Source organism: Neoarius graeffei, chromosome 4 (genome assembly GCF_027579695.1).
Source record: "Neoarius graeffei isolate fNeoGra1 chromosome 4, fNeoGra1.pri, whole genome shotgun sequence".
NCBI classification, from domain to species: domain Eukaryota; kingdom Metazoa; phylum Chordata; class Actinopteri; order Siluriformes; family Ariidae; genus Neoarius; species Neoarius graeffei.
In genome coordinates this window covers 68,668,387-68,693,768 of record NC_083572.1, presented here as the reverse complement: position 1 = coordinate 68,693,768, position 25,382 = coordinate 68,668,387, and the positions used below count along the sequence as shown (strand labels likewise).

The following is a 25,382-nucleotide window of genomic DNA, read 5'->3' as shown; positions in this document are numbered from 1 at the left end:
TTTCATTTTGTTTTACACTTGGTTTAACCATTTCGAACTCCAGCTGAGAACTGAGGTAAATCAATCACTTTTCAAAAGTGAAGTGTCTTTCTTCACAAAAAGGGAAATCTCATACCTGCAGGAACCACTGGTGTTTTTGTTCAGCCAAAGAGCACGGCAGAACCCACTTCTTTCCTAAGGTGGTCTAGATCACAGACTGTTTGCTGCTTCAGACAAGTCAGCATTATCCACAATTGATGATGCTCACACTCACTCATTCCAGATGTGTTATCCAACTTGTGGCTGAAGGGAAGGATTATCATCATCAGATGCAAGAGCTTAGCTGTGGAACAGATGTACGCTGGTCTTCCTTGGGGCCCAGGTGCAAGGAGAGAATGCCACCTTCTCTTCTTTCTGCCTTCACCGCTGTTCATTAACAGACGCACCACTTAAATTCATGTCTTAAATAAGATGCTCTCTCTCTCTCTCTACGGGTGTGTGTAGGGTTGTGACTGTCACACATTGTATTCCATGGTTCCCCCCCCCCTTCCTCTTTGAAACAGACACATGCTCCTCTGTCCTCAGGAGTGTCAGTACTCCCCTGGGTCCTATTATACACCCGTTCACAGAAATCAATATCGGAAAAAAAAATCTATCCAAATACCAACAAGAAGTTTACATACAGTTTAGAAAAAAAAAAAAGACACAAACTTTTTTTTTCCATGTATGACAATAAAATTGAGGAAACTTTTTCCTGTTTTTAGGTCAGTTGGGGTCCCTCAGTTTTAATTTTTTTAATTTGCAAAATGTCAGAATAATCACAGAGACTTTTTTAGAGAATTTTTAATTACTTTCATCTGGGCGTGACTTTAAACAGCTTGGAGCATTCCACATGATGATGTTTTGGCATTAGAAGCTTCTGATAGGCTAATTGACATCATTTGAGTTAATTGGAGGCACATCTGCATCTGTGGATGTATTTTAAGGCACACCTTCAAACACAAGGACCTCTGTGCATGATGATATGGGAAAATAAAAAGAAATCAACCAAGACATCAGGAAAAGAACTGTGGATCTTCACAAGTCTGGTTCATCCTTGGGTACAATTTCCAGATGCCTGAAGGTCCCATGTTCATCTGTTCAAACAATAATACGCAAGTATAAACACCATGGGAGCACATAGCCATCATACAGCTCAGGAAGAAGACGGCTTCTGTGGCCCAGAGATGAACGTGCTTTGGTGTGAAATGTGCAAATGAACCCCAGAACAACAGCGAAAGACCTGGCTGAAACCGGCAAGAGAGCATCATTATCCACAGTAAAATGAGTTCTGTACCGACATGAGCCAAAAGGCCACTCAGCAAGGAGAAAGCCACTGCTCCAAAACCACCATAAAAAAGCTAGATTACAGTTTGCAGCGACACATGGGGACAAAGATCTTAATTTTTGGAGACATGTCCTGTGGTCTGATAAAACAAAACCTGAACTGTTTGGTCATAATGATCATCATTATGTTTGGAGAAGAAAGGGGGAAGCTTGCAAGCCTCAGAACACCATCCCAACCGTGAAGTATGGGGGTGGCAGCATCATGTTGTGGGGCTGCTTTACTGCAGGAGGGACTGGTGCACTTCACAAAATAGATGGCGTCATGATGAAAAAATTATGTGGATATACTGAAGCAGCAGCAGCTCAAGACATCAGCCAAAAAGTTAAAGCTTGAGTGTGGATGGGTCTTCCAAATGGACAATGACCCCAAGCATACCTCTAAATTAGTTGCAAAGTGGCTTAAGGAAAGCGTCAGTAGTGGTTAGCACTGTCACCTCACAGCAAGAAGGTCCTGGGTTCGAGCCCAGCAGCTGACGAGGGCCTTTCTGTGTGGAGTTTGCATGTTCTCCCAGTGTCCGTGTGGGTTTCCTCCGGGTGCTCCGGTTTCCCCCACAGTCCAAAAGGCATGTAGGTTAGGCTAATTGGTGGCTCTAAATTGACCATAGGTGTGAATGGTTGTCTGTGTCTATGTGTCAGCCCTGTGATGACCTGGCGACTTGTCCAGTGTGTACCCCGCCTCTCGCCCATAGACAGCTGGGATAGGCTCCAGCTTGCCTGCGACCCTGTTGAACAGGATGGATGGATGGATGGATGGATGGATGGTGGCTTAAGGACAACAAAGTGAAGGTATTGGAGTGGCCATCACAAAGCCCTGACCTCAATCCTAAAGAAAATTTGTGGGTGGCACTGAAAAGGCAAGTGCGAACAAGAAGGCCCATAAATTTGACTCAACTCCACCAGTTCTGTCAGGAGGAATGGGCCAAAATTCCAGCCAGATTTTGTGAGAAACTTGTACGCTTGATCCAAGTTAAACAGTTCAGACAATTCTACCAAATACCAACCAAGTGTAAGTAAACAATCTGACTTTGATGAAAGTAATCAAAATTTTCTCTAATTATTGACATTTTACCAAAAAAATTAATAATAATAATAATAATAATAATAATTGGGAATGTGAGTGTGAATGGTTGTCTGTGTCTATGTGTCAGCCCTGTGATGACCTGGCGATTTGTCCAGGGTGTACCCTGCCTTTCGCCCGTAGTCAGCTGGGATAGGCTCCAGCTTGCCTGCGACCCTGTAGAAGGATAAAGCGGCTAGAGATAATGAGATGAGATAATTGGGGGACCCTAACTGACCAAAAACAGGCAAAGTTTCCTCAATTTTTCTGTCAGACATGGAGGGGAAAAACTTTTTTTTTTTAAACTGTATGTAAACTTCTGGTTGCAATTGTATATTACAACCAAACAAAGTGTTATGTTTTATAGGCAATATAGACCATCCTATTATAGAGACTGAGGATTTGACAGTGCATTTTTGGGCACTCATTTTTAATCAAGATATATTGAGAAGGCACCAACTACAAATATTTTGATAAATAAATTTAAATGCTTGAAGTACATTTACTTATGCAGAGAGACTTTCTAAGTGGTTTGCAGTCTCTTCCAAAAAAAAGAAAAGAAAGTGTGTGTCATGCATGGACAGCACGGTGGTGTAGTGGTTAGCAGTGTCGCCTCACAGCAAGAAGGTTCTGGGTTTGAGCCTAGTGGCTGACAGGGGCCTTTCTGTGCGGAGTTTGCATGTTCTCCCCATGTCTGCATGGGTTTCCTCCGGGTTCTTCGGTTTCCCCCACAGTCCAAAGACATGCAGGTTAGGTTAATTGGTGGCTCTAAGGTCCCTTCACTGGCTTCCAGTAAGCTACAGAATTGACTTTAAAGTATTGCTGCTGGTATACAAATCTCTAAATGGTACAGGGCCCAATTACCTCTCTGATATGTTGCAGCGGCCTAACCCAATCAGATCTACCAGATCAAAACAGAAACATTTACTATTAAAACCAGTTGTTAAAACAAAGTGTGGTGAAGCAGCTTTTAGCTACTATGCAGTACAGCTATGGAACCAACTGCCAGAGGACATTAAAAATGCTCCTGCTGTTGGCAGCTTCAAATCTAGGTTAAAGACCAAGCTGTTTTCAGATGCTTTCTGTTAAATAATTAATATTTTTACATTTTTTATAATCTTTACTTTCTCTGCATGTTTTAAATTTACTTTAATTTTATTCTATTTTATTCCGCTGGTTTCTTTTTCTCCTTTTTTCTTTTTGGCATTTTATTATTTTATTTCTACTATTGTTTAATTCTTATTATTTTCTTTTAATTCTTTTAATTAATTGTTTTAGAATAAAAAAAAATTATTTTATGTAATTTTATTTCTCTATTGTTTACTGTTTTTGTTTCTGTAAAGCACATTGAACTGCCATTGTGTATGAAATGTGCTATATAAATAAACTTGCCTTGCCTCTAAATTGACCGTAGGTGTGAATGTGAGTGTGAATGGTTGTCTGTGTCTATGTGTCAGCCTTGCGATGAGCTGGTGACTTGTCTAGGGTGTAACCTGCCTCTCGCCCATAGTCAGCTGGGATAGGCTCCAGCTTTTCTGCAACCCTGTACAGGATAAGCGGCTACAGGTAATGGATGGATGTTCATGCGTTTCAACAGGTCAAGCTGAACACCATCCAGCTGAAACTCTCTTGGGGGGAGGTTTATACAGCAAATAAAAATGGATTTTTAAACTTTTAAAAGTGAAAAGCAAGTGCTAATTCAAGTGCTTGGTGAAGTGACAGCCTGGGGAAATTCATTCCACCATCTGAGTGGTCGGACAAGTAAGAGTCTTGATGTACCTTGAGGGATGGTGTGTCAGTCAAGCCTAGAGGTTGGAAAAGAGCATGGTGCAGAATGGGGGAGATAAGTGACATATCTGAATTAAGAGTTCTTCAAAGCTTGTTGTGCAACTTGGCAATTCTACTGATTATATACTGTTCGTGGACTACATAACATAGCCTGAAGGTGAAGAATCATAGATATTGCATATTTGAAAGAAAGTAAGTGTTACATTCCCTATGATAGTATATGATGACCAAACACTAGAGGGCTCAAGAGCTATTAAAGAGAGCTTGAACATGGTGGAAAAAGACCACTTTGTTCAATAAACCTTTCAAACTTCAGAACTGGCTAAGCAACCCCCCCACCCGACACACACACACGGTTTGACGAAGCACATGTATATGTAACCAGTTCTAGGCTACTTTCAGCAGGGACACTTACTGGATACTGTATAGTAATAAAGCCACAAGTCTAGATTTAAGCACAATGTATTTATTTTCCCACCTGTTGAGATACACAGCAAGAAGTTTACCCAAGGCACTCTTTAGAGCTTGACATTCCTTCAAAATTAATTATTAAAGCAAAATGCAATTAGACTATGCAATATACTGGACTTCAACAAGCATTAGAGGCAACGTTTTCCATGTTGTATTCATAGTGCGATATCCAGGGATGCATAATAAACTTCAATTTGGAGCACACTTTCAAAAACAAAAACTTTGTAGTTAATCATCTCTCATTAATCGATGATGTGCTACAAAAGTACTACACAGAAAGAATAATGGCCAAATACAACCTCATAACATTTTCAAGAAGCCGCATGAAATAAGAAAATGGAATCCTGTATGCGGTTTGATGGGTTTTTTTTCAAGGTGTATTTGCATCTGGTACTTTCTGAAGGACTTTACATGAGCCCCAGGCAGATCACCACTTTGAAAAGCTGACTTGGAAACAAAGTATTCAGGTACTATGGTGCTTTTCTTAGAATTAATTTAGTCTTACTCATCAATTTAAAAAAAAGTTTATAAATAACTAATATAAATCCATTAAAATTGTTAAACAATAAAACAAAAGTTATTTTGGAGTTCAAACAAATAAGTGTGTAAAATTATTTTTTCCCCCAGACAGCACTATTTTTTTCCACCCTAAGATGAATAAAGGCCCTTTCTTGCTGCACATGATTCAGTTGACAATGGTACCATAAAATCTTGCCGAAGCAAAAAAAACAAGAACATCTTAAACAAACAAACAAAAACCTAGGAACACAAGCATGAATATAACCTGAAACTTCAAAGAAGTTAAAAAGAAAGTCAGGATAGAGAGCCAGTATAGAACAGTCTAACAGAATAAATGGAAATTCCAGCGCAATTTAACTAAACTTCTTCAGATATTGCAAACATCTCCGCTCCACATGGGATATTATTAGAAGGTGCACTATTCAACTATAATGGATACACAGACCACCATTCAAACAGATTATATAATAAAAGGAAGGCACTCAAAATTTGTCTTGACCAAAGGCAGAAAAAACAACCAGACTTAACAAAATGCCTGCTACATATAAAAATGTGGTTGTAATTTGAAAGGATTCAGCAAATAATCCTCATCAACAAATATTAATTTCCTGATGGCTTTATTTAGTCAAATTAATTTTTTATTGAACTTGTCAGCAAATCAGACTCTTGACAGACTTTGGTTGACTAGGAATGTAATGTAATACACAAAAGCAATTTTGTGTAGTTTAAACGATTAGCAGAGCAATTTTCTGTATATTTTGCCAGTCGCCTTGCAGCAGAAGTTAGAAGCGCAGCTCCAGCAGATAACGGATGCGACACTGACTCTCCTTGTAAATTAGATACTCACTGTTGTAGAAATGGCTGTTTTTGTACTGAGCTTGTTTTATGGCTTTCCCTTGTGGCACAGTCACTTTCTTCCCATCCAGCTCAATGGAGACGTCTTTTGAGGGATCTGAGAAGAGCAAATAATTACTAACTCCATTTGCAGAAAAGCTGGGATATTTTCCAAAATGCAATAAAAACAAAAACCTATGATTTGTTAATTCATGTAAACCTTAATTTAACTGACAAAAGTCAAAGTTAAAAGAAAAGATTTTCCAATAGTTTTACTGACCAACTTGATTGTATTTTGTAAATATAAACAAAAGTTAGAATTTAATGTCTAACACTCAAAAAAAAAAGTTGGGACAGAGGCATTATTACCCTGGTGGTGTTACTGAGGAAACTAATTGTTGCAGTTTTCCAATTGGAATTTTTGTCCATTCTTGCTTGATACAAGACTTCAGCTGCTCAACAATCCGTGGTTACCGTTGTCTGATTCTCCTCTTCATGATGTGCCAAACATTCTCAATAGGAGACAGATCTGGACTAGCAGCAGGCCAGTCAAGCACATGCACTCTGTGTCTACGAAGCCACGCTGTTGTAGCCCATGCAGAATGAGGCCTGGCATTGTCCTACTCAAATAAGCATGGACTTCCTGGGAAGAGATGTCTTGATGGCAATATGTCTCTCTAAAATCCCAATATACGCCTCCATATCAATGGTACATTCACACACATGCAACTCACCCAAGCGGTGGGCCCTGATGCCCCCCCATACCATCACAGATGGTGGCTTTTGCACCTTTCTCTCATAACAAACTGGATGGTCATGCTCACCTTTGTCACAGAGAACTCACTGTCTGGTTTTCCTGAAAACACGCTGAAATGTGGACTCATCTGACCACAGCACACGTTTCCACTGTATTTCGGTCCATCTAAAATGAGTTCGGGCCCAGAGAAATTGGCAGCGATGAATGGCTTCCTCCTTGCGTAATACAGTTTCAGGTTGCATTTCTGGATGCAGCGGCAGACTGTTAAATAACAATGGTTTTCCAAAGTACTCCCGAGCCCATGTGGCTATATTTGTCACATTAGCATGACGGTTTCTCAGGCAGGTCCACTGGAGGCTCGAAGGTCATGCACACTCGACAGTGGTTTCCGGCCTCACCCTTTACGCACCAAGATGTCTCCAAATTCTCTGAATCTTTTCAGAACATTACGTACTGTAGATTCTGAAAGGCCTAAAATCTTGCGAATTTTGGCACAAAGCAGTGAGCCACGACCCATTCTTGCTTGCAAAGACTGAGCCTTTGGTGCATGCTCCTTTTATACCCAATCATGTTCCCAATCAATCCTGCTTAATTTAGAATTGCCCAATACTTGAATATCCTATAAACTTTTAGCCTTATTTTGCCTCTATCCCAACTTTTGAATGTTACAGACATCAAATTCTAACTTAGTTTATATTTACAAAACAGAATCCAGTTGGTCAGTAAAACTATTGAAAATCTTTTCTTTGTACTTTTGCCAAGTAAATAAAGGCTCGCGTGAATTAACAAATCGCAGCTTTTTGTTTTTATTGATTTTGGAAAATATCCCAACATTTCTGGAAATGGGGTTTGTAAAATAATGCCAATAAAAGGTAAAGATTTTTTGTTGTTGTTGATAATTTTATCATGCTTAGTCATATAATATTGTGAACTCGAGTAAGTACTGTGTTAAAGTTTTAGGCACCCTATTTTTGTACAAATTTTGCTATAGAGGTTTATTTTATTACTTCTGCATTCTTGAGTTAACACAAAACACATTACTTTTCCCCATTAAAAAAAAGTTACAGAAAACTTTCTGTAGGTCAGTAAGGAAAGCAACATATTAAATAATACACCATTAAATAAAAGATAATGAAGAATGCATGCAAAAAAAAGAAGCGGTATGACAGCCAAAGACTCCAGAAGAACTGTGGCAGATTCTCAAAGATACTTAAGTAAAACTTACTAGCTAGTTTCCTTACACAAATTGCCTGAAAACACTATGCGTGGTTTTTTTTTTGTAACTTCTATGTGGAAGGGACACCGACCTGGTTCTTGTGTCCCACGTGCTACCACACTGTCATAGCCATTAGGAGCCTTCTTTAAGCTTGAGTCATCCTTTGTGATGGTGTATTCCTTGCCCAGAGCAACTTCATTCAGAAACATAATGCCAATATCCTTTGATGTTCGGACTGCAAAAATAGATATATACACGTTACAGACATTCCTATATTCATTATTCATGCATCAAATTCAAAACCCTAAACTGGAGGACCAGTATGAAACAACTGTTGCCTACTTAATATGATGTTATTACACAAGGAATGCATGGATCCTCACCATAACCAGCAGATTTTTCATTTTCTGAGGCAAAATAAATCCCCCTCCCCACTCGACCACCAGAGTGTGGCATGATGCGCAGACCACTTTTCAAAATGGCCGCCACCACAGCCACGTTAGTGCCATGCCACAGCAGCTTCCGGTTCTCCAAAGCATCACTGGCGCTAAAGCGCTCTCCCTACAACGGGAAGGGGAAAAAAAGAAAAGAAAAAAAAGCACACAGATAAGTACAGACACACATGCATACACGGTGATAAACAGACTTCATTGCAAAGTGAACTGGAATGAGGACTTTACCACAGTTTGAGTATCGTGTGTGTCAAGAGATTATTATAGGCATACATTATTATAGACATAAAAGGTAGATTATGTACATACATAAGAGTTCATTTAGCTTACTTCTGTTTCTCTGTCCACCTGCCATACATCTATTATGGACAGTCCTTGGCCAGTAGCATTTAAGTACTTCTCAATAATCTTAAACAAATAAAAAAAAGACACAGCAATCATTCATATGGAATACACACCGAAGTTCAAAGCCAAGTGAGTGTATTAAAACAAACAAAAAATGTAAAACCTTACAATGAACTACAAATAAATAAATAATTAAAAAAAAATTATATATATATATATATATATATATATATATATATATATATATATATATGGCGGCACGGTGGTGTAGTGGTTAGCGCTGTCGCCTCACAGCAAGAAGGTCCGGGTTCGAGCCCTGTGGCCGGCGAGGGCCTTTCTGTGTGGAGTTTGCATGTTCTCCCCGTGTCCGCGTGGGTTTCCTCCGGGTGCTCCGGTTTCCCCCACAGTCCAAAGACATGCAGGTTAGGTTAACTGGTGACTCTAAATTGACCGTAGGTGTGAATGTGAGTGTGAATGGTTGTCTGTGTCCATGTGTCAGCCCTGTGATGACCTGGCGACTTGTCCAGGGTGTACCCCGCCTTTCGCCCGTAGTCAGCTGGGATAGGCTCCAGCTTGCCTGCGACCCTGTAGAAGGATAAAGCGGCTAGAGATAATGAGATGAGATATATATATATATATATATATATATATATATATATATACACACACACACACACAAAACAATCTGCAAATATTATGTTTCTGCCTAAAGCGTTTATTAACTTTAACATAAACACGTATACCTTAAACTCTTTAGATTTTTTATCCATGAGTGTGAGGTTGCATTTTAGAGACTGGTAGTCCTGGTCTATAGGATGAGGAACAGTCGCCACCATCTCCTCCTTCATTTTTTCTGATTCCGCTTTAAGGCTTTGGGCTATCTCTATATCTGCCAAGACCTACCAGAAGTAATAGCATTGGAAGATGTTTAACATTGTTGACAGAACAGGGTAAAATATTCCACAGTGGACAGTTTGTCAATTGTTTGCTCATGGAATGAATGAGTATATATACATGGCACGTCTTACCAGAAGCATCTCCTTCTTGTCCTGAAGGATGGCATCATCTCTGATAACAGGGGGTCTATTGCGGCCAAAATTATGTGGAATAATGGTGAAGAACTTAGAAGTAAGCTCTGCTAACTTGCTTTCATTACTTTTCTTCTTTAGGGCCTCCTCAATCTCTTCTAATGCCTCAAAGCCTTTAGCAATCTGCTGCTTACTTAGCTTCCCCAGTGGCATCTTCTTAATGTCTGTGCAAATGGATAAAATTAGAGACAGTGCAATACAAAAGTGTAAAACAGCTTCCTTTTAAGTGCAATGCTTAGAGGGAAAACTGGTTGCTTGGGGGCCAACTTTCCTCATTAGAAACCGGAGTAAAGAAGTCAACGTTCCTGCACTTCTGAAGGACTTGCTTAATTAAATTAAACATTATGCCACACAACTTACCTTCCCCCCCCCAACAGATTCCACAAACTGATAAATTACCACAATCCAGATGATCAAGCACTGCTGGCTCAGTTGTCAGAGAAACTAAATCTAAATTTGAAAACAAATGTACAATCTTGAAATAATATTGGCTGGCGTTGAGTGGTATATCAGATATATTCCATTCAGCTAGCATGATACTGAACGAGTCGAAGACGAGTTCAAGATCATGCTAGCTGAATGGAATATATCTGATATCCCATGAAAAAAGTCAGCCAATATCATCATTATTATACATACACATTCCTTTCGAGTGTTCAATGCGTCTTTCTCTTTCAAAATTCTCTCAAAATCTTCTGTATTTAATGAAGCAAACCTGGCGGCCATATTTGTTCATAAATTGTCACAGTTGCTCGCTAGCGCAGAAGTTTTATGTCTCCGACATGTGACATCATGTTTTGACAACCATGCAATATCGTAAACCATAGTCAACGCTCATTCTCCATTGGGTAGTGATGTAATAAACGTAGGATAAGTGATATGCTAACAATATTGCATGCTATCAAACCAAATTAATGAAACCCACTAGAAGGGAATAGAATATATGTTTTTATTCCATCGAAAAAGTGTCCTGTATGTATAATAATGCTTAATAAGGAACCCACATGTACAATATATAATCTAGCTTTTTAAGTCCTAAAACCAGACAAACAGGCTGAGCTGAAATCAGACCCAGGTTCATGCTCTCCATGGCCTCCTTGAACATGTCATTGTTGAAGATGAACTGGATGAGTCTTTGAGTTGCATTGTCCAGTGTGCAAGGCAGAATGTTCTTGATTACTGTCGCTTGGCTGCTACCTACAGCATCAACCTGAAACGTTCACAAATCAACAATAAATGATTCTGCATATGGGGAACGCAAGCACATCAAACCTTGGATACCAGATTTTCATAAAGGATGTGGTCACTAAAACAGTGTCTATTACTTCTCGTACTAACATCTGAAAATATGTACAATTTTGAAATAGTGCAAACAGCAATATCAGTGTAATTGGTTGAAAGTCTTTGACTTGCCATCACTTCAGCCTCCTGGTCTCCTTCCACCTCGATCAGAGTGTACTTTCCCGCATGAGAAACAAAGTTATCCCGATCACTCCAGTTATTCTTTGTTTTGTCTTTGAATTTTTTTTCAAAGTTCTTAATGGCAGCATCAACGTTTGATGGTCCAGCTAAATTGTTCTGTCCCATTTCTCCCTAGCCATGACAAAAAGAGGGGTGCAAAGGCAGGGATAAGTGTGAGAATGAGCTAAAACAGCTAAAATCTATTTATACCATAATGTCAGAGAAACTTAAAAAAAATAATTTATTTTTTTTAAAGCAGGATTATTGACTCAGGTGTGAAAAAAAAAAAACTCCTCATGTGGTTTTCTTGAGCTGCTGAGAAATTCACAGTCAGTGCTATCTCAGGGACAATGGGTCACAATTGAGATCTGGTAGCTTTAAGCTATAAAATTTGCGGATATGTGGGTTAACGTTAGCGCAAACATTTTAATCCAAGCCAATAAACATTCACAAACTGTTCAAGACCACATCCAAAAGCACATACTGTGCACCAGATAGAATACCTGATTAGTTATTTAAAAATAGTTGGTGCATCAACACACTGTGGTGGGTTTCCCAAAAGCATCACAGCACAAAGATCATCATTAAATGGTAGAGCGAACAGTACAATGAACACACACTCTCCTAGTTAAGACGCTCTTAGTGTTAAGAGGTTTTTGGGAAACCTACCGCTGTTTAGTACAGTGGCGCTTGAAAGTTTGTGAACCCTTTAGAATTTTCAATATTTCTGCATAAATATGACCTAAAACACCATCAGATTTTCACACAAGTCCTAAAAGTAGATAAAGAGAACCCAGTTAAACAAATGAGACAAATATCATACTTGGTCATTTATTTATCAAGGAAAATGATCCAATATTACATATCTGTGAATGGCAAAAGTATGTGAACCTCTAGGATTAGCAGTTAATTTGAAAGTGAAATTAGAGTCAGGTGTTTTCAATCAATTGGATGACAATCAGGTGTGAGTGGGCACCCTGTTTTATTTAAAGAACAGGGATCTATCAAAGTCTGATCTTCACAACACATGTTTGTGGAAGTGTATCATGGCACGAACAAAGGAGATTTCTGAGGACCTCAGAAAAAGCGTTGTTGATGCTCATCAGGCTGGAAAAGGTTACAAAACCATCTCTAAAGAGTTTGGACTCCACCAATCCACAGTCAGACAGATTGTGTACAAATGGAGGAAATTCAAGACCATTGTTACCCTCCCCAGGAGTGGTCGACCAACAAAGATCACTCCAAGAGCAAGGCGTGTAATAGTCAGCGAGGTCACAAAGGACCCCAGGGTAACTTCTGAGCAACTGAAGGCCTCTCTCACATTGGCTAATGTTAATGTTCATGAGTCCACCATCAGGAGAACACTGAACAACAATGGTGTGCATGGCAGGGTTGCAAGGAGAAAGCCACTGCTCTTCAAAAAGAACATTGCTGCTTGTCTGCACTTTGCTAAAGATCACGTGGACAAGCCAGAAGGCTGTTGGAAAAATGTTTTGTGGAAAGATGAGACCAAAATAGAACTTTTTGGTTTAAATAAGAAGCATTCTGTTTGGAGAAAGGAAAACACTGCATCTCAACATAAGAACCTTATCCCATCTGTGAAACATGGTGGTGGTAGTATCGTGGTTTGGGCCTGTTTTGCTGCATCTGGGCCAGGATGGCTTGCCATCATTGATGGAACAATGAATTCTGAATTATACCAGCGAATTCTAAAGGAAAATGTCAGGACATCTGTCCATGAACTGAATCTCAAGAGAAGGTGTGTCATGCAGCAAGACAACGACCCTAAGCACACAAGTCATTCTACCAAAGAATGGTTAAAGAAGAATAAAGTTAATGTATTGGAATAGCCAAGTCAAAGTCCTGACCTTAATCCAATCGAAATGTTGTGGAAGGACCTGAAGCAAGCAGTTCATGTGAGGAAACCCAACAACATCCCAGAGTTGAAGCTGTTCTGTACGGAGGAATGGGCTAAAATTCCTCCAAGCCGGTGTGCAGGACTGATCAACAGTTACCGGAAACGTTTAGTTGCAGTTATTGCTGCACAAGGGGGTCACACCAGATACTGAAAGCAAATGTTCATATACTTTTGCCACTCACAAATATGTAATATTGGGTCATTTTCCTCAAAAAATAAATGACCAAGTATAATATTTTTGTCTCATTTGTTTAACTGGGTTCTCTTTATCTACTTTTAGGACTTGTGTGAAAATCTGATGGTGTTTTAGGTCATATTTATGCAGAAATATCGAAAATTCTAAAGGGTTCACAAACTTTCAAGCACCACTGTGTGTAGTGGTATACGATAGTATCCAAGATGGCTTATAATAATCCTTATTGTGAATATTACAGGCTTTCAGCAGTAACTCATAAAACCTCACTAACACCATAATTCATAGTATTTTTTCCTCTTCTATTTATTTTGTTTTAATTTTTTTTCTTATTTTAAAAAAACATACAGCAGATTCAACCTAACAGAATTGTAATAACCTAACTTACCACTCTGCCCCATCTTGTCCAGCAATAATACTTCCTTCCTGACAGTAAGACTTGGATTACATAAAATTTGTTGTTGTTATTTCCAATGTTGGTCTGGTTCAGCATGCAATCATAATCTTCATGAACCTGTAGAAACAAAAAAATGTAAAATTTAATAGAAATAATTTAAGTATTATTGTGTTATTAGATTTTCATTACTATTACTACTATTAAACTTGGGTATCTAAAAAGGTAGGCAGGTTGTCACTGTGCAAAAAAAAAAAGGAAAATAAAGTAGTCAGGTTGGGGATAAATAAACGGGGTATGTCATATCCAAGTACAACTCGTCTATAAACCGAAGTTCACCCCATTACATGAAATTACATTCAACACTTGTTATATTCAAAGTATCTCTGTGAGGCGAACGCTGTATCTCACCCTTGTTTGTGCTCATTTTGGATATGCAGCACAAATACAGTGGATGTTAAAAAAAAAAAAAGCGTATACACCCTGTTAAAATTATTTATTTTTTTTAAATCAGAAAAACCTGTGAGACCATGATAAATAATTTCAAAACTTTTCCCTCCTTTAATGTGACCTATAGCCTGTACAATTCAACTGAAAAACAAACAAATCTGTTCGGGGGAAAAACATAAAAAATGTACAATAAGCTGGTTGCATAAGTGTGCACACCCTTAAACTAATACTTTGTTGAAGCACCTTTTGATTTAATTACAGCATTCAGTCTTTTTGGGTTCACACCTGCCATCAATTAAAATGACTCTGATTAACCCCAAATAAAGTTCAGACATTTACTCAGTTCCATCCTCCAGCAAAAGCCAGCGTTCACAGAGAGCTTACAAAGCAGCAAAGGGATCTCATTGTTGAAAGCTATCAGTCAGGAGAAGGGTACAAAAACATTTCCACAGCATTAGATATACCATGGAGCACAGAGAAGACAGTCATCAAGAAGTGGAGAAAATATGGGACAACAGTGACATTACCAAGAACTGGCTGTCCCTCCAAAATTGATGAAAAGACGAGATGAAAACTGGTCAGGGAGGCTGCCGAGAGGCCGACAGCAACACTGAAGGAGCTGCACGAATTTCTGGCAAGTACTGGTTGTGTACTACATGTGACAACAATCTCCCGTATTCTCCATATGTCTGGACTATGAGGTAGGGTCAAAGAAAAACATCCAGGCCCGGCTAAATTTTGAAAAAAAAAAAAAAAATACATCAACTCTCCCAAAAGCATGTGGGAAAATTTGTTATGGTCCGATGAAACCAAGGTTCAACATTTTGGCCACAATTCCAAAAGGTATGTTTGGCGCGAAAACAGCACTGCGCCTCACTAAAAGAACACCATCCCCACGGTGAAGCATGGTGGTGGCAGCATCATGTTTTGGGGTTGTTTTTCTTCAGCTGGAAGCTGAACTCATTTAAACGCGTCATGTTATGCTACTATTTTACATCACTGGACAACTACAATTGTAACAGTCCATGTAGACAGCTTGTTTGAAATGTAACTCTTGCAGAAGCCTTGCTCTCACTACTTCTTGTTGTTAGTTATTTAATGTAAATTTAACCTGCGTTTTATACAGTTGTGGTCAGAAGTTTACATACAGTGACGTAAATGTCATCTTGAATATGACTCATGGCAATATTTGGGCTTTCAGTAATTTCTTTGAACTGTTCTTTTTCTGTGGCAGAATGTACAGCATACATCTTTAATAAAAAAAAAAACACTAGAATTTGGTGCACAAGTTTTAATTTTCTTTGAGTTTTCTGAAATCAACAGAGGGTCAAAATTATACATACAGGGTCAAAAATTTACATACACTCACTTAGATTATTAATTCAGAGGTCCTGAAACTTTCAAAATGTCTCTTATCTTGCCAAGGCCGAGGTCTCTTAACTTCCTGTTAGTGATCATGATTGACTACAGCTGGTAGCTTCTCTGTGCCTTCATAAAAAGGGTTTGTTTACAGCACTTATTGGATTGACCAACACACAGTAAAATGGGAAAGTCCAAGGAGCTCAGTGCAGATCTGAGAAAGATGTACACGGCTCCGGAATGTCTCTTGGAGCCATTTCTAAACAACTGCAAATTCCAAGATCAGTTCAAACAATTGTATCCAAGTTACTGTGAGGTGTAGTCACTTTGCCAAGTCACTTTGCTTCAAGAAAACCCAAACTGTCACCCTCAGCTGAAAGGAAATTGGTTCGGATGGTCAGGAACAACCTGGGAACCACCATGGCACAGCCCTGCCATGAACTGGAAGCTGATGGATCACTGTCTACAGTTCAGATCACCATGGACTAAGAGGCTGCTATCCAAGAAATAACCTCCTGCTCCAAAATTGACACCTTCAAGCTTAACTAAAGTTTGAAGCTGACCACACAGACAAAGAAAAAGCCTTCTGGAGGACAGCTGTATGGTCATATGAGACAAAAATTGAGTTATTTGGTCACAATGACCACCATGTACGGAGGAACACTGTGCCAGCTGGTGGTGGTGGTAGGATCATCATGCTCTGAGGCTGTTTTGCTGCCAGTGGAACTGGTTCATTGCACAAAGTGGATGGAATAATGAAGAAGGAGGACTACCACAGAATTCTTCAGCATAAACCATCAGAAACTTGAACATGACTTGGAAGTTACAACAGAACACCGAACCCAAAACACGCATCAGAGCTGGTTGTGGAGGATAAAGCAGGCTAACATTAAGCTTAAAACAAGTCCTGACTTCAACCCTATTGAAAATATATGGACCGTGCTTATAAGTTGAGTCCATGCCAAGAAAAAAAAAATTAATTGAACGCTACCAATTCTACCATGAAGAGTCGTGAAATATCCAACCAGAATTCTGCCAGAAGCTTGTTCATGGTAAACAAAAACGTTTGGTCAAGGTGAATCTTGCGAAGAGACATTTTACCCAAATATTAGGTGTGCTGTATGTACATTTTGACCCTGTATGTATAAGTTCAGAAAACTAAAAGATAATTAAAATTTGTGCACCAAATTCGTGTTTTTTTTATTAAAGATGTATGCTGTACATTCTGCCACAGAAAAGAACAGTTCAAAGAAATTACTGAAAGCCCAAATATTGCCACGACATTCATATCCAAGATGACATTCATGTCACTGTATGTAAACTTCTGACCACAACTGTACATCCTACTTATACTTACCTTAGTCACCAATATTTATACATTTAGTTGTTGTTACAAGATTTTTAGTTGGGCCCGCAGTAATTGGCTTAATGCTGTTGCGGTTTGTTTATATATGAATGAGATTTTTTTTTTGTTATATATTTCATTTGATGACCTGGCGACTTGTCCAGGGTGTACCCCGCCTTTCGCCCATAGTCAGCTGGGATAGGCTCCAGCTTGCCTGCGACCCTGTAGAAGGATAAAGCGGCTAGAGATAATGAGATGAGATGAGATTTTTCATTTGATATATTGTAAACTATATATGACGAAGCTGAAAAAATAAACAAATTTAAAATAAATTATGTCTCCTCACCTCGGCATCTGATAGGGGACATGAGCAGTCTGGTTTCCGGCTGGCTTTAACCTGTGGCCCTGTGGCCTTCAGAGCTTCTTTAGCAGAGGTGAACTTGTCTTTTACTGGAGCTTCAGCCTCCTCTTTTAGCTTCTTTCCACCTGCTTTGGTGGCAGATGCTGCCTTTCTCTTTGGCGCCATCCTTTCTTCTTGTCCTGGAACAGCTACAACAGTCATAAATTCATTTTTCATAGTTAGATGGCAAGCTTATCCAGAAACCTCATACTCTGCATCTTTCTTTTTCCTCTGTCCTCTTCTATTTTGCCGGATTTACACGATTAACAAATTTACAGCAAGAAGCAGAGAGAGTTCCCATCAGATTTAATACAATTTCACCTCATGTAGTCTGTAAACTCTATAGTGGGGAGGCCATTTACCTAAAATAAGCAATATAAAATGGCCTTCATGCCTAATCAGCAGTTACTATAGATTATATGCTAGCACACTACAGTTTATAGATCACGTGTCAAACAAGGCATATTATCAGGGACCCTACTCACGGAGCCCTGATTTATTTTACAAATTATTTAAAAAGTACGCACATTATTTAAACATGTACATTAGAGTCAGATGATTTTTTAAAATTATGCCTGAATTTTCCTGCCATATAACTTATTTTTATTACAATAAACAACTTTGATAATTGTGGGTAATAAAACTGGAAATCTGCAACCGACCAGTCTATGTTTCATGGACCCCACTTTGAGAAACACGGGTGTAAGCATGTTGCCATAGATACACTACGGTAGATACACAGAAGAGGCTGGAAAGATTACACATGAAAGCCAAGAGTGCCTCTATGAAGCATATGCAGATATCAAATGATTCTGCACCAAATGTAGCTGAGATTTGACACATAAGGGTCATTCAAAAGTGGTCCCACTAAAGCAACATTCGGACAGTGTAGCTAGCATTACCGCCTCACAGCTCCAGAGTCCAAAGATCAGTCCTAAGCTTGGGTTACTGTCTCTGTGGAGTTTCTGTGCACGCGCTCTCTGTGTCCATGTGAGTTCCAGACTGCAGGTTCTCCGGTTTCATCCTACCACCCAAAAACATGCTTGTAGGTGAACCGGCTACACTAAAGTACCCCTAGATGTGAAGGAATGTGCTAATATGTACACATGGTACGCTGGAACAGACGGGTGCCCCAACCAGAGTGCATTCCCACCTTATGCCCAGTGTTCCCAGGATCGGCTCCGGATTAACCGCAAACCTAACCAGAAGAATATGGTTACTGAAGATGAACGAATAAATGAAGCTGCATATAGTCCAAAACAAAACAGTGTGTAACAAGTGTTGCTAGGCAAAACAAACCTCGCCCGGGAGCACTTATGATGAATATGAAGGAAGAGATCGCTGAAAAAATGATTTGGACCTTTTTGGTGACCTTGACCGGATGACCCTCAAAATGTTTGAGGTTCTATTTGAGACCACTGTCCATCTATCCTGAAAGTTTCATGAAGATTGGTCCAGCCGTTTTCCCGTAACAAAAAAAACCCCAAAGAAACCCGACCGAAAACAATACCTTGCCCCGCTTACTCCGTAGTGGGCGAGGTAATAATCGTGTGTAGGTGTGTAACGATAAATTGCATGACAATAAGTCACGATACAAATTTATGATAATTATAATCGAGGAAATATAACATAAAACGAACCATGATTATGAGGCTGCATAATCGCTTAGCTGTAACTGTGTTGTTTAGACAGCAGATGGCGGAATAATGTACAATAGAGGGAATGCACCTGGCCTTACTTTGACAGAAGTAACACAGCTGGATGTCTGAGAAAACACAAAAAAACTGATCTAAAAGGGGAAAGAGCTATTGTGGGATTGACTGTAAAAATAGATTTGACAAGAAATCTGAGCTCTCTTTTTACAGACTGCAAGCAGACAGCAGCCTTTACAAATGTTCATGTTTAACAATTATTCGCCTCAGGCTCCGTGAATATTGGTAAATAATAACCAAGATAAAGTCGATTCATTTCAGTTCTTATTCACTGAAGTAGGAAATTGTTTCAGAATAAATAGACAGGTTATAAATTTTTTAAAAATCGTATTTACAAAAAAATCATTTATTTCAAACTTCAAAAGGCATCACGCAAATGTAATAACGGTGCGGCACAGACTTCTGTCACTTATCTATGCCAAATCACATAAAATACTTTTGAAAGAGATAAAATAAATCACAACTCCACCTTACCTTTGAATAGTTTTAGACCAAACTTCGGAGTATCTTTAGTGCTTTTAGGACCAACATTTTCTTTCATCATTTCTAATTCTTCCTCACTTACGGTGACAAAGCGATTGGCCGCCATTCTGCCGAGTCGCTCATAATGATTATCGAGCAATAGTCAAAATTTCTCAACCAATCAGCATGCACGATTTTCTATAACCACCTGTGTATTTATACTAAAAATGGTTAAGTAAAGGTCTTGCTCCTCCTGAATTTATAGGCCCAAGAATGAAGAAGCTATTTTAAGACCCTGCCCAGGTAGCAGCTAATCACATGAACACTAACCCAGCCACACATTACAAATGGGCTGTTTCAGATCCGAAGTTTAATTACACGATTAGTATAAGAAGAAACCTTTATTCGTCACATGCACACTTCAAGCACAGTGAAATTCATCCTCTGCATTTAACCCATCTGAAGCAGTGAACACACACACACACACACACACCCAGAGCAGTGGGCAGCTATACTGCAGCGCCCGGGGAGCAGTCAGGGGTTTGGTACCTTGCTCAAGGGCACTTCAGCCCAAGGCCGCCCCATGTTAACCTAACTGCATGTCTTTGGATTGTGGGGGAAACCGGAGCACCTGGAGGAAACCCATGCAGACACGGGGAGAACATGCAAACTCCACACAGAAAGGCCCTCGCCGGCCGCTGGGTTCGAACCTGGAACCTTCTTGCTGTGATGCGACCGTGCTAACCACTACACCACCGTGCCGATTAGTATAGGTAATCGTATGAGGCTGAGTAAAATTAAGGATTAATTTCACGAGTGATTTCGAAGTTTTGAAATCACGAGTGAAATTGATCCTTAGTTTTACGAGGAACCATATGATTACTTGTTTATAATATATAGGGCCAAATTCATACTTCGGAAGCCATTCAAGTTCACAACATTTGTCATTCACATTTTCTGAACCAATCAGGGCGTGAGACTATCTTGCACGTTTGAATCAGTTTCTAAAGCATCTTTCATCATGACACGGCGACACGACACGAGAATTTTGAAAATGGTTTACAAAATTTTATTGGAACTTCTTTACAAAAGCCTAAATTACTTTAAGAGAGTCTGGTTCGTAGTTTCCCCCATGTTCTTTCCTCACTTCTGCATAAAACTGCGATAGCACCTTGTCTAACTCACAGCATTCATATGCCACTAGAGAGTCGTTTATTTGTCTTTCTGCGGCCCGTTTCTTAAACACGGAAAGCCAAAAATTCGTACTTTACTGGTATTTTCATTTTCGCTTGCAGCTTTCAACTGGTTTGTCATTTCTTCGTCAAATATAGGGAAACGCGGCATTGCTGAGTCAGCCATTTTGTTGACAAAATTTGCTCATTTTTTATAACCGTAACCAAGCAACGAACTAGCCAATAGCATTTCAGAAATACGGCCCCGTGTTAAGGAAAAGAACCCTCCTTGATTGACCAATCAGAATTGAGTAATTTGGCCCTATGTATTATAAAGCATGTAAAGATTCATCCAATTCTCAATTCAAGATTAGACTTTCCCATGATATTTAAAAAAAAACCAAAAATGTTTATTACCATAAAATGTAACAGTTTCCTTCTTATTTATAAACTTAAAAATCTTGTTTGTTAAATTAAGAAAAAAAAAAAAACTTTCAATCAACAATAATTATTTACAAATGTTTGTAAAGGTTTGCATAAAATATAAATAGCCTTATTAAAGGATTCCTTTTAATAAAAATGGACTTTTAAAATATAACTAAACTGTAAAGGTGTGAGTAAAGTGAACGTATATGACAGCTGTCAGTAGCAGGGAGAGGAGTCGGTACTGGGGACCTGTCCGGACTTGTCTTGCCGCCTCGTGGTCAGAGAGGCAACAGTGTAAAAGGACACTGCTCTGAGGATCAAATGCTGTTTCATTAACCCTTGAGGTAAACAGTCAAGTGTTCTTAGACCATGCAAAACTACTCAAATCACTTGGACACACATTGTTTAAACCTAAAGATTAACAACAACAAAAACAACAATTAAAAAAACAAAACAAAAAAACCTAGTATTTCACATCCATTTACTAGAGCAGCGGCTACAATTATCGACAGTCCATAATTATCAACACCTTTTCAGATTTACCAATAAAAAAACAATTTTACAAAGGTGAGTTTCAGTTACAACACTTATTATTGGTTAATCAATCAACTGGAAGACCCGCCTCACCCTTTGAGCTTGTCGTCTGATGACACAGCTCGTTACCTGAGATGGAATTTTTTTAGCACGATCAGCAATTTGAGGAAAACCTGGACGTTATCATCACAGGTAAGGATGGTGGAAAGATCATGAACATGATTTTACTGATCAAATTCACCGATGTTTCATGATCTTGTCGAAACCTACTTTGTTTCTTACGCTTTCATTTGACAGTCATCATTCTGTATCTAAACGAGTATTTGAGAAGTCACATGAGGTGTCGATAATAGTGATCACTTTCATCGGTGTCCACCATTATCGACAGCCTGTGGAATTAAGTGACATTTACAACTGTTATAACATTCGCATACGTTGGTTTCCATTTCCAGTTGAGAGCACGTTGTGCGCATTCTGGCTGCCACTTCTCACCAGAGCTTTTTATTTTATTTTCTCTCCTTTTTTTGTGTGTGTAGTTTGATGTTTGTTTTAGTGGTTTTGTCTGCCGGTTGTGGTGTAGCTCTCGACCCAGTTTTGAGCATCGGTTCCCTCCAGGCCTTGGTTCGCCATGGGTGATGCCTGTGCTCCTAGCTATGGACTGTCGTGAGCTCGTTGCTCATTTTAACATCGTGGTTCTCCAGCGCTCTGTGCAGCAGTGCTTGGCGTGATGTTCTGAGAGATATTGCTCGGTGGCGTCGCGGCAGCTGTGCAAGCAACTTGGGACATACCAGTGCTCTGCGTGGCAGTGCGTCTGTGCTCGCTTTTTGGATCCATAGCGCAGTGTTCCGAGTGATTGTCGCCCGGCAGCAGTGTGGCGGCTGTGCGGGACTTGTTTTCACGCGCCTTTTGGTGGGACTGTGGCTGCTACACCATTTGAATGACATCCTGACCTATAATTGTAAAGCGACCTTGGGTTTTGAGAAAGGCACTATATACACGGAAATTATTATTATTATTCGATCTTTGTGTAACATTGTTGAAGTAGATTAAGTACTTTAAAAAATAAAAGTGCTGGGATTTATAATAATTTCCTGATTCATAACAGAATGGAATGTTTATAGAGTATTTGGAATCCTATTGCAATAAATAGAATTAGACCAGAATTAAATTCCAAGCATATTTTAAAAAAAATTTACATGCTTGAAATATTCAGATTTTTCTATTCCATTCAGAAAAATTTATTTTTTTGCAGTTTGTTGTAAATATCTGCCACATATTACAATATCAGTCGGCATTTTATATTTTGGCTCGAAGAATGACGTGACCTTTGACCTAGATTTTCATGTGGTTATGATGTCAGGTGCCTGTTGATATTTATTGGTAAACTACAAAACTAGAAATTAATACAAACAACAACGAATGAATAAAATGTGAGCTACGAAAATATTTAGAAAGTGGGTAGAAAGTGGATGTTTGCGGATGATATCGTGATATGTGGTGAAAGTAGAAAGGAGGTTGAGTTGGGTTTGGAGAGATGCACTGGAACGAAAGTGAGCAGGAGCAAAACAGAATACATGTGCATCAATGAGAATGGGGATGAGAGTGTAGTGAAGATGCAAGGAGTAGACATTAAGAAAGTTGGTGAATTCAAGTGCCTGGGGTCAACTGTGCAGGAAAATGGGGGCTGCGATAGTGAGGTGAGAAAGAGAGTGCAGGCAGGGTGGAGCAGTTGGAGAAGGATTTTGGGAGTCATTTGTGATAGGAAAGTCCCAGCAAAAGTGAAAGGTAAGATGTATAAGACCATAGTGAGACCAGCTGTGATGGATGGATTGGAGACCGTACCCTTAACGAAGAGACAGGAGGCAAAGTTGGAGGTGGCGGAGTTGAGGATGTTAAGGTTTGCGATGAGAGTGACGAGGTTGGACAGGATAAGGAACGAGCACATCAGAAGGACAGCACATATGGAGAGCTTGGGAATGAAGCTAAGAGAGATGAGACGATGGTATGGGCACATCCTGAGAAGAGATGCAGAGCATGTTGGAAGGAGAATGTTAAGGATGGAGCTGCCAGGCACACGAAAACAAGGAAGGCCAAAGAGGAGATACATGGATGTGGTGAGAAAGGACATGAAAGTGGCAGGTGTGGAAGAGAAGGATGCCGAAGACATGGAGCAATGGAGACGAAAGATCCGCTGTGGCGACCCCTAATCGGGAGCAGCCAAAAGAAGAAGAAAGAAGTGGAAAAAAAATTTTCTGACACATTATCAGTTCATTTGTTTACAAACATCAGAATTACTTCATTTATGTAAGCACCAACATTGATATATTTATATAAAAAATATTTTGTACTAAATATAAAAAAAGTCTATGTAAAACAAATTTTAAATAAAAATATTTTAACTTAATACCACATACCAATTATTTTAAGAATAAATCATCTGGATGTCGATAATTGTGAACAAAGGTGTCGATAATTGTAGAACGGTGTCACGTGATCTGATGCACCAAGTAATCGGGAATCAACTCTTTTTTTTTTTCTTCCCCAGTGGAAGTTTGAGTAACTATTCATGCACAATTTACATATCGAAAGTCTTTTCTACTTTTGCAATGGCCAAAAGATCGTTAAGGTGTCGATAACTGTAGCCGCCGCTCTACGGTTCAGACCCTATAAAGCAGTAATGGGATCATGGGGTTTTTACTCTTAAAAATGAGTCAGGACACATTTCTTCTGAAACTGAAAGAGCAAAATCTACTAAATTAAACGGATTTTCCCCATTAGGTAACTCGTCGGTCTGTCAGCAGGGATTTTGTTAGATGATATTTGCACAGAGACTTAAATACAACAACAACTGACTGCACTGTCAGTTACCAGACTAACCAGTGAAACCAGCACGAAAAGAATTCCAGTTTAAGCGCAGCATTAGCAACAACATGCAAAAACAATACAAGCTCATCATTCAATAACTCCACATCCGTACAATGGAAAAATCACACTGTAAGATGTGAGACTTATTAATTTAGTTTTTTTAAGCATGTTGTTAACATCAGCCTCACCTGAGTGCACAATATCAAAACGGCTGCTTTACCGAGTCTTGCAGAAGCTACTTCCGCATCCCGTAAAGCCACACCCCAATGCTGCAATCACGTCAAAAGGGTATTCTCACATCCCACCTGAGAAAACCACTGATCTCTACGTAAAAAGTCTGGAGAACTCATTGGCTCATCAGAGTCAAGCCATCTGGCCGCCATATTACCACGCACATCGGATCGGTACGGTCATGTCACTGCCTAGGAAGCTCTGCAAAACTGAACATGTTATTCATCTAATTGTTGAGAAGATAGTGAAAGGGAAAAAAGTAAAGAAATACTTTTCTTGGGGTAAATGTATCAAATTTAACACATAAACCAAATACACGCGATGTGCGTGGTAATATGGCGGCCAAATGGCTTCACTCGTCTCTTCAGCGGGGATTGGACAATGAGCTAGCCAGAGCTCGGTGAGGGAAACCCGCTCATTCCCACCTCCGGGTGGGAAATACAAGTCGGAAATCTGGGAGTTTCGCAACCAAATCCGGAAGTGAGACAACTCCAGAAACAAACAAACAAAAAAAAAACATTTGTAAACAAAAATAACAATGCATGAATAATTTCATTTCAGAATAACG

General features: G+C 39.3%; 1 protein-coding gene across 6 annotated transcripts; it reads right to left on the bottom strand.

Moving 5' to 3' along the window:
* Positions 1-165: 165 nt before the first annotated feature.
* On the bottom strand, positions 166-24,868 carry parp3 (poly (ADP-ribose) polymerase family, member 3). Of its 6 annotated transcripts, none has more exons than XM_060919538.1 (13): positions 24,772-24,867; positions 17,359-17,561; positions 13,853-13,978; positions 11,306-11,485; positions 10,964-11,102; positions 9,833-10,056; positions 9,548-9,703; positions 8,790-8,867; positions 8,391-8,568; positions 8,099-8,242; positions 6,048-6,152; positions 4,202-4,227; positions 335-405 (listed from the first exon to the last, which is right to left on the bottom strand). In XM_060919538.1, exons 2-13 carry the CDS (start codon positions 17,536-17,538, stop codon positions 400-402), a joined length of 1,542 nt encoding a protein of 513 aa, XP_060775521.1. In that variant the 5' UTR covers positions 17,539-17,561; positions 24,772-24,867; the 3' UTR covers positions 335-399. The 6 variants fall into 6 exon arrangements, with proteins under 6 accessions (XP_060775518.1, XP_060775521.1, XP_060775520.1 ...); XM_060919534.1 differs by lacking the exon at positions 335-405 and adding an exon at positions 18,566-18,610 and having other exon boundaries at positions 3,744-4,227; positions 24,772-24,826; XM_060919535.1 differs by lacking the exon at positions 4,202-4,227 and having other exon boundaries at positions 166-405; positions 24,772-24,868.
* Between the last annotated feature and the right edge of the window lie 514 nt (positions 24,869-25,382).

Coding starts and splice junctions, on each gene's coding strand:
- parp3 (XM_060919533.1), bottom strand. CDS start 17,538: ATGGCGCCAAAGAGAAAGGCAGCATCTGCCACCAAAGCAGGTGGAAAG. Junction 13,979..17,358: donor GTCCCCTATCAGATGCCGAG/GTGAGGAGACAT, acceptor TTGTTTCTACAG/GTTCATGAAGATTATGATTG. Junction 8,569..8,789: donor AGGTGGACAGAGAAACAGAA/GTAAGCTAAATG, acceptor TTCCCGTTGTAG/GGAGAGCGCTTTAGCGCCAG.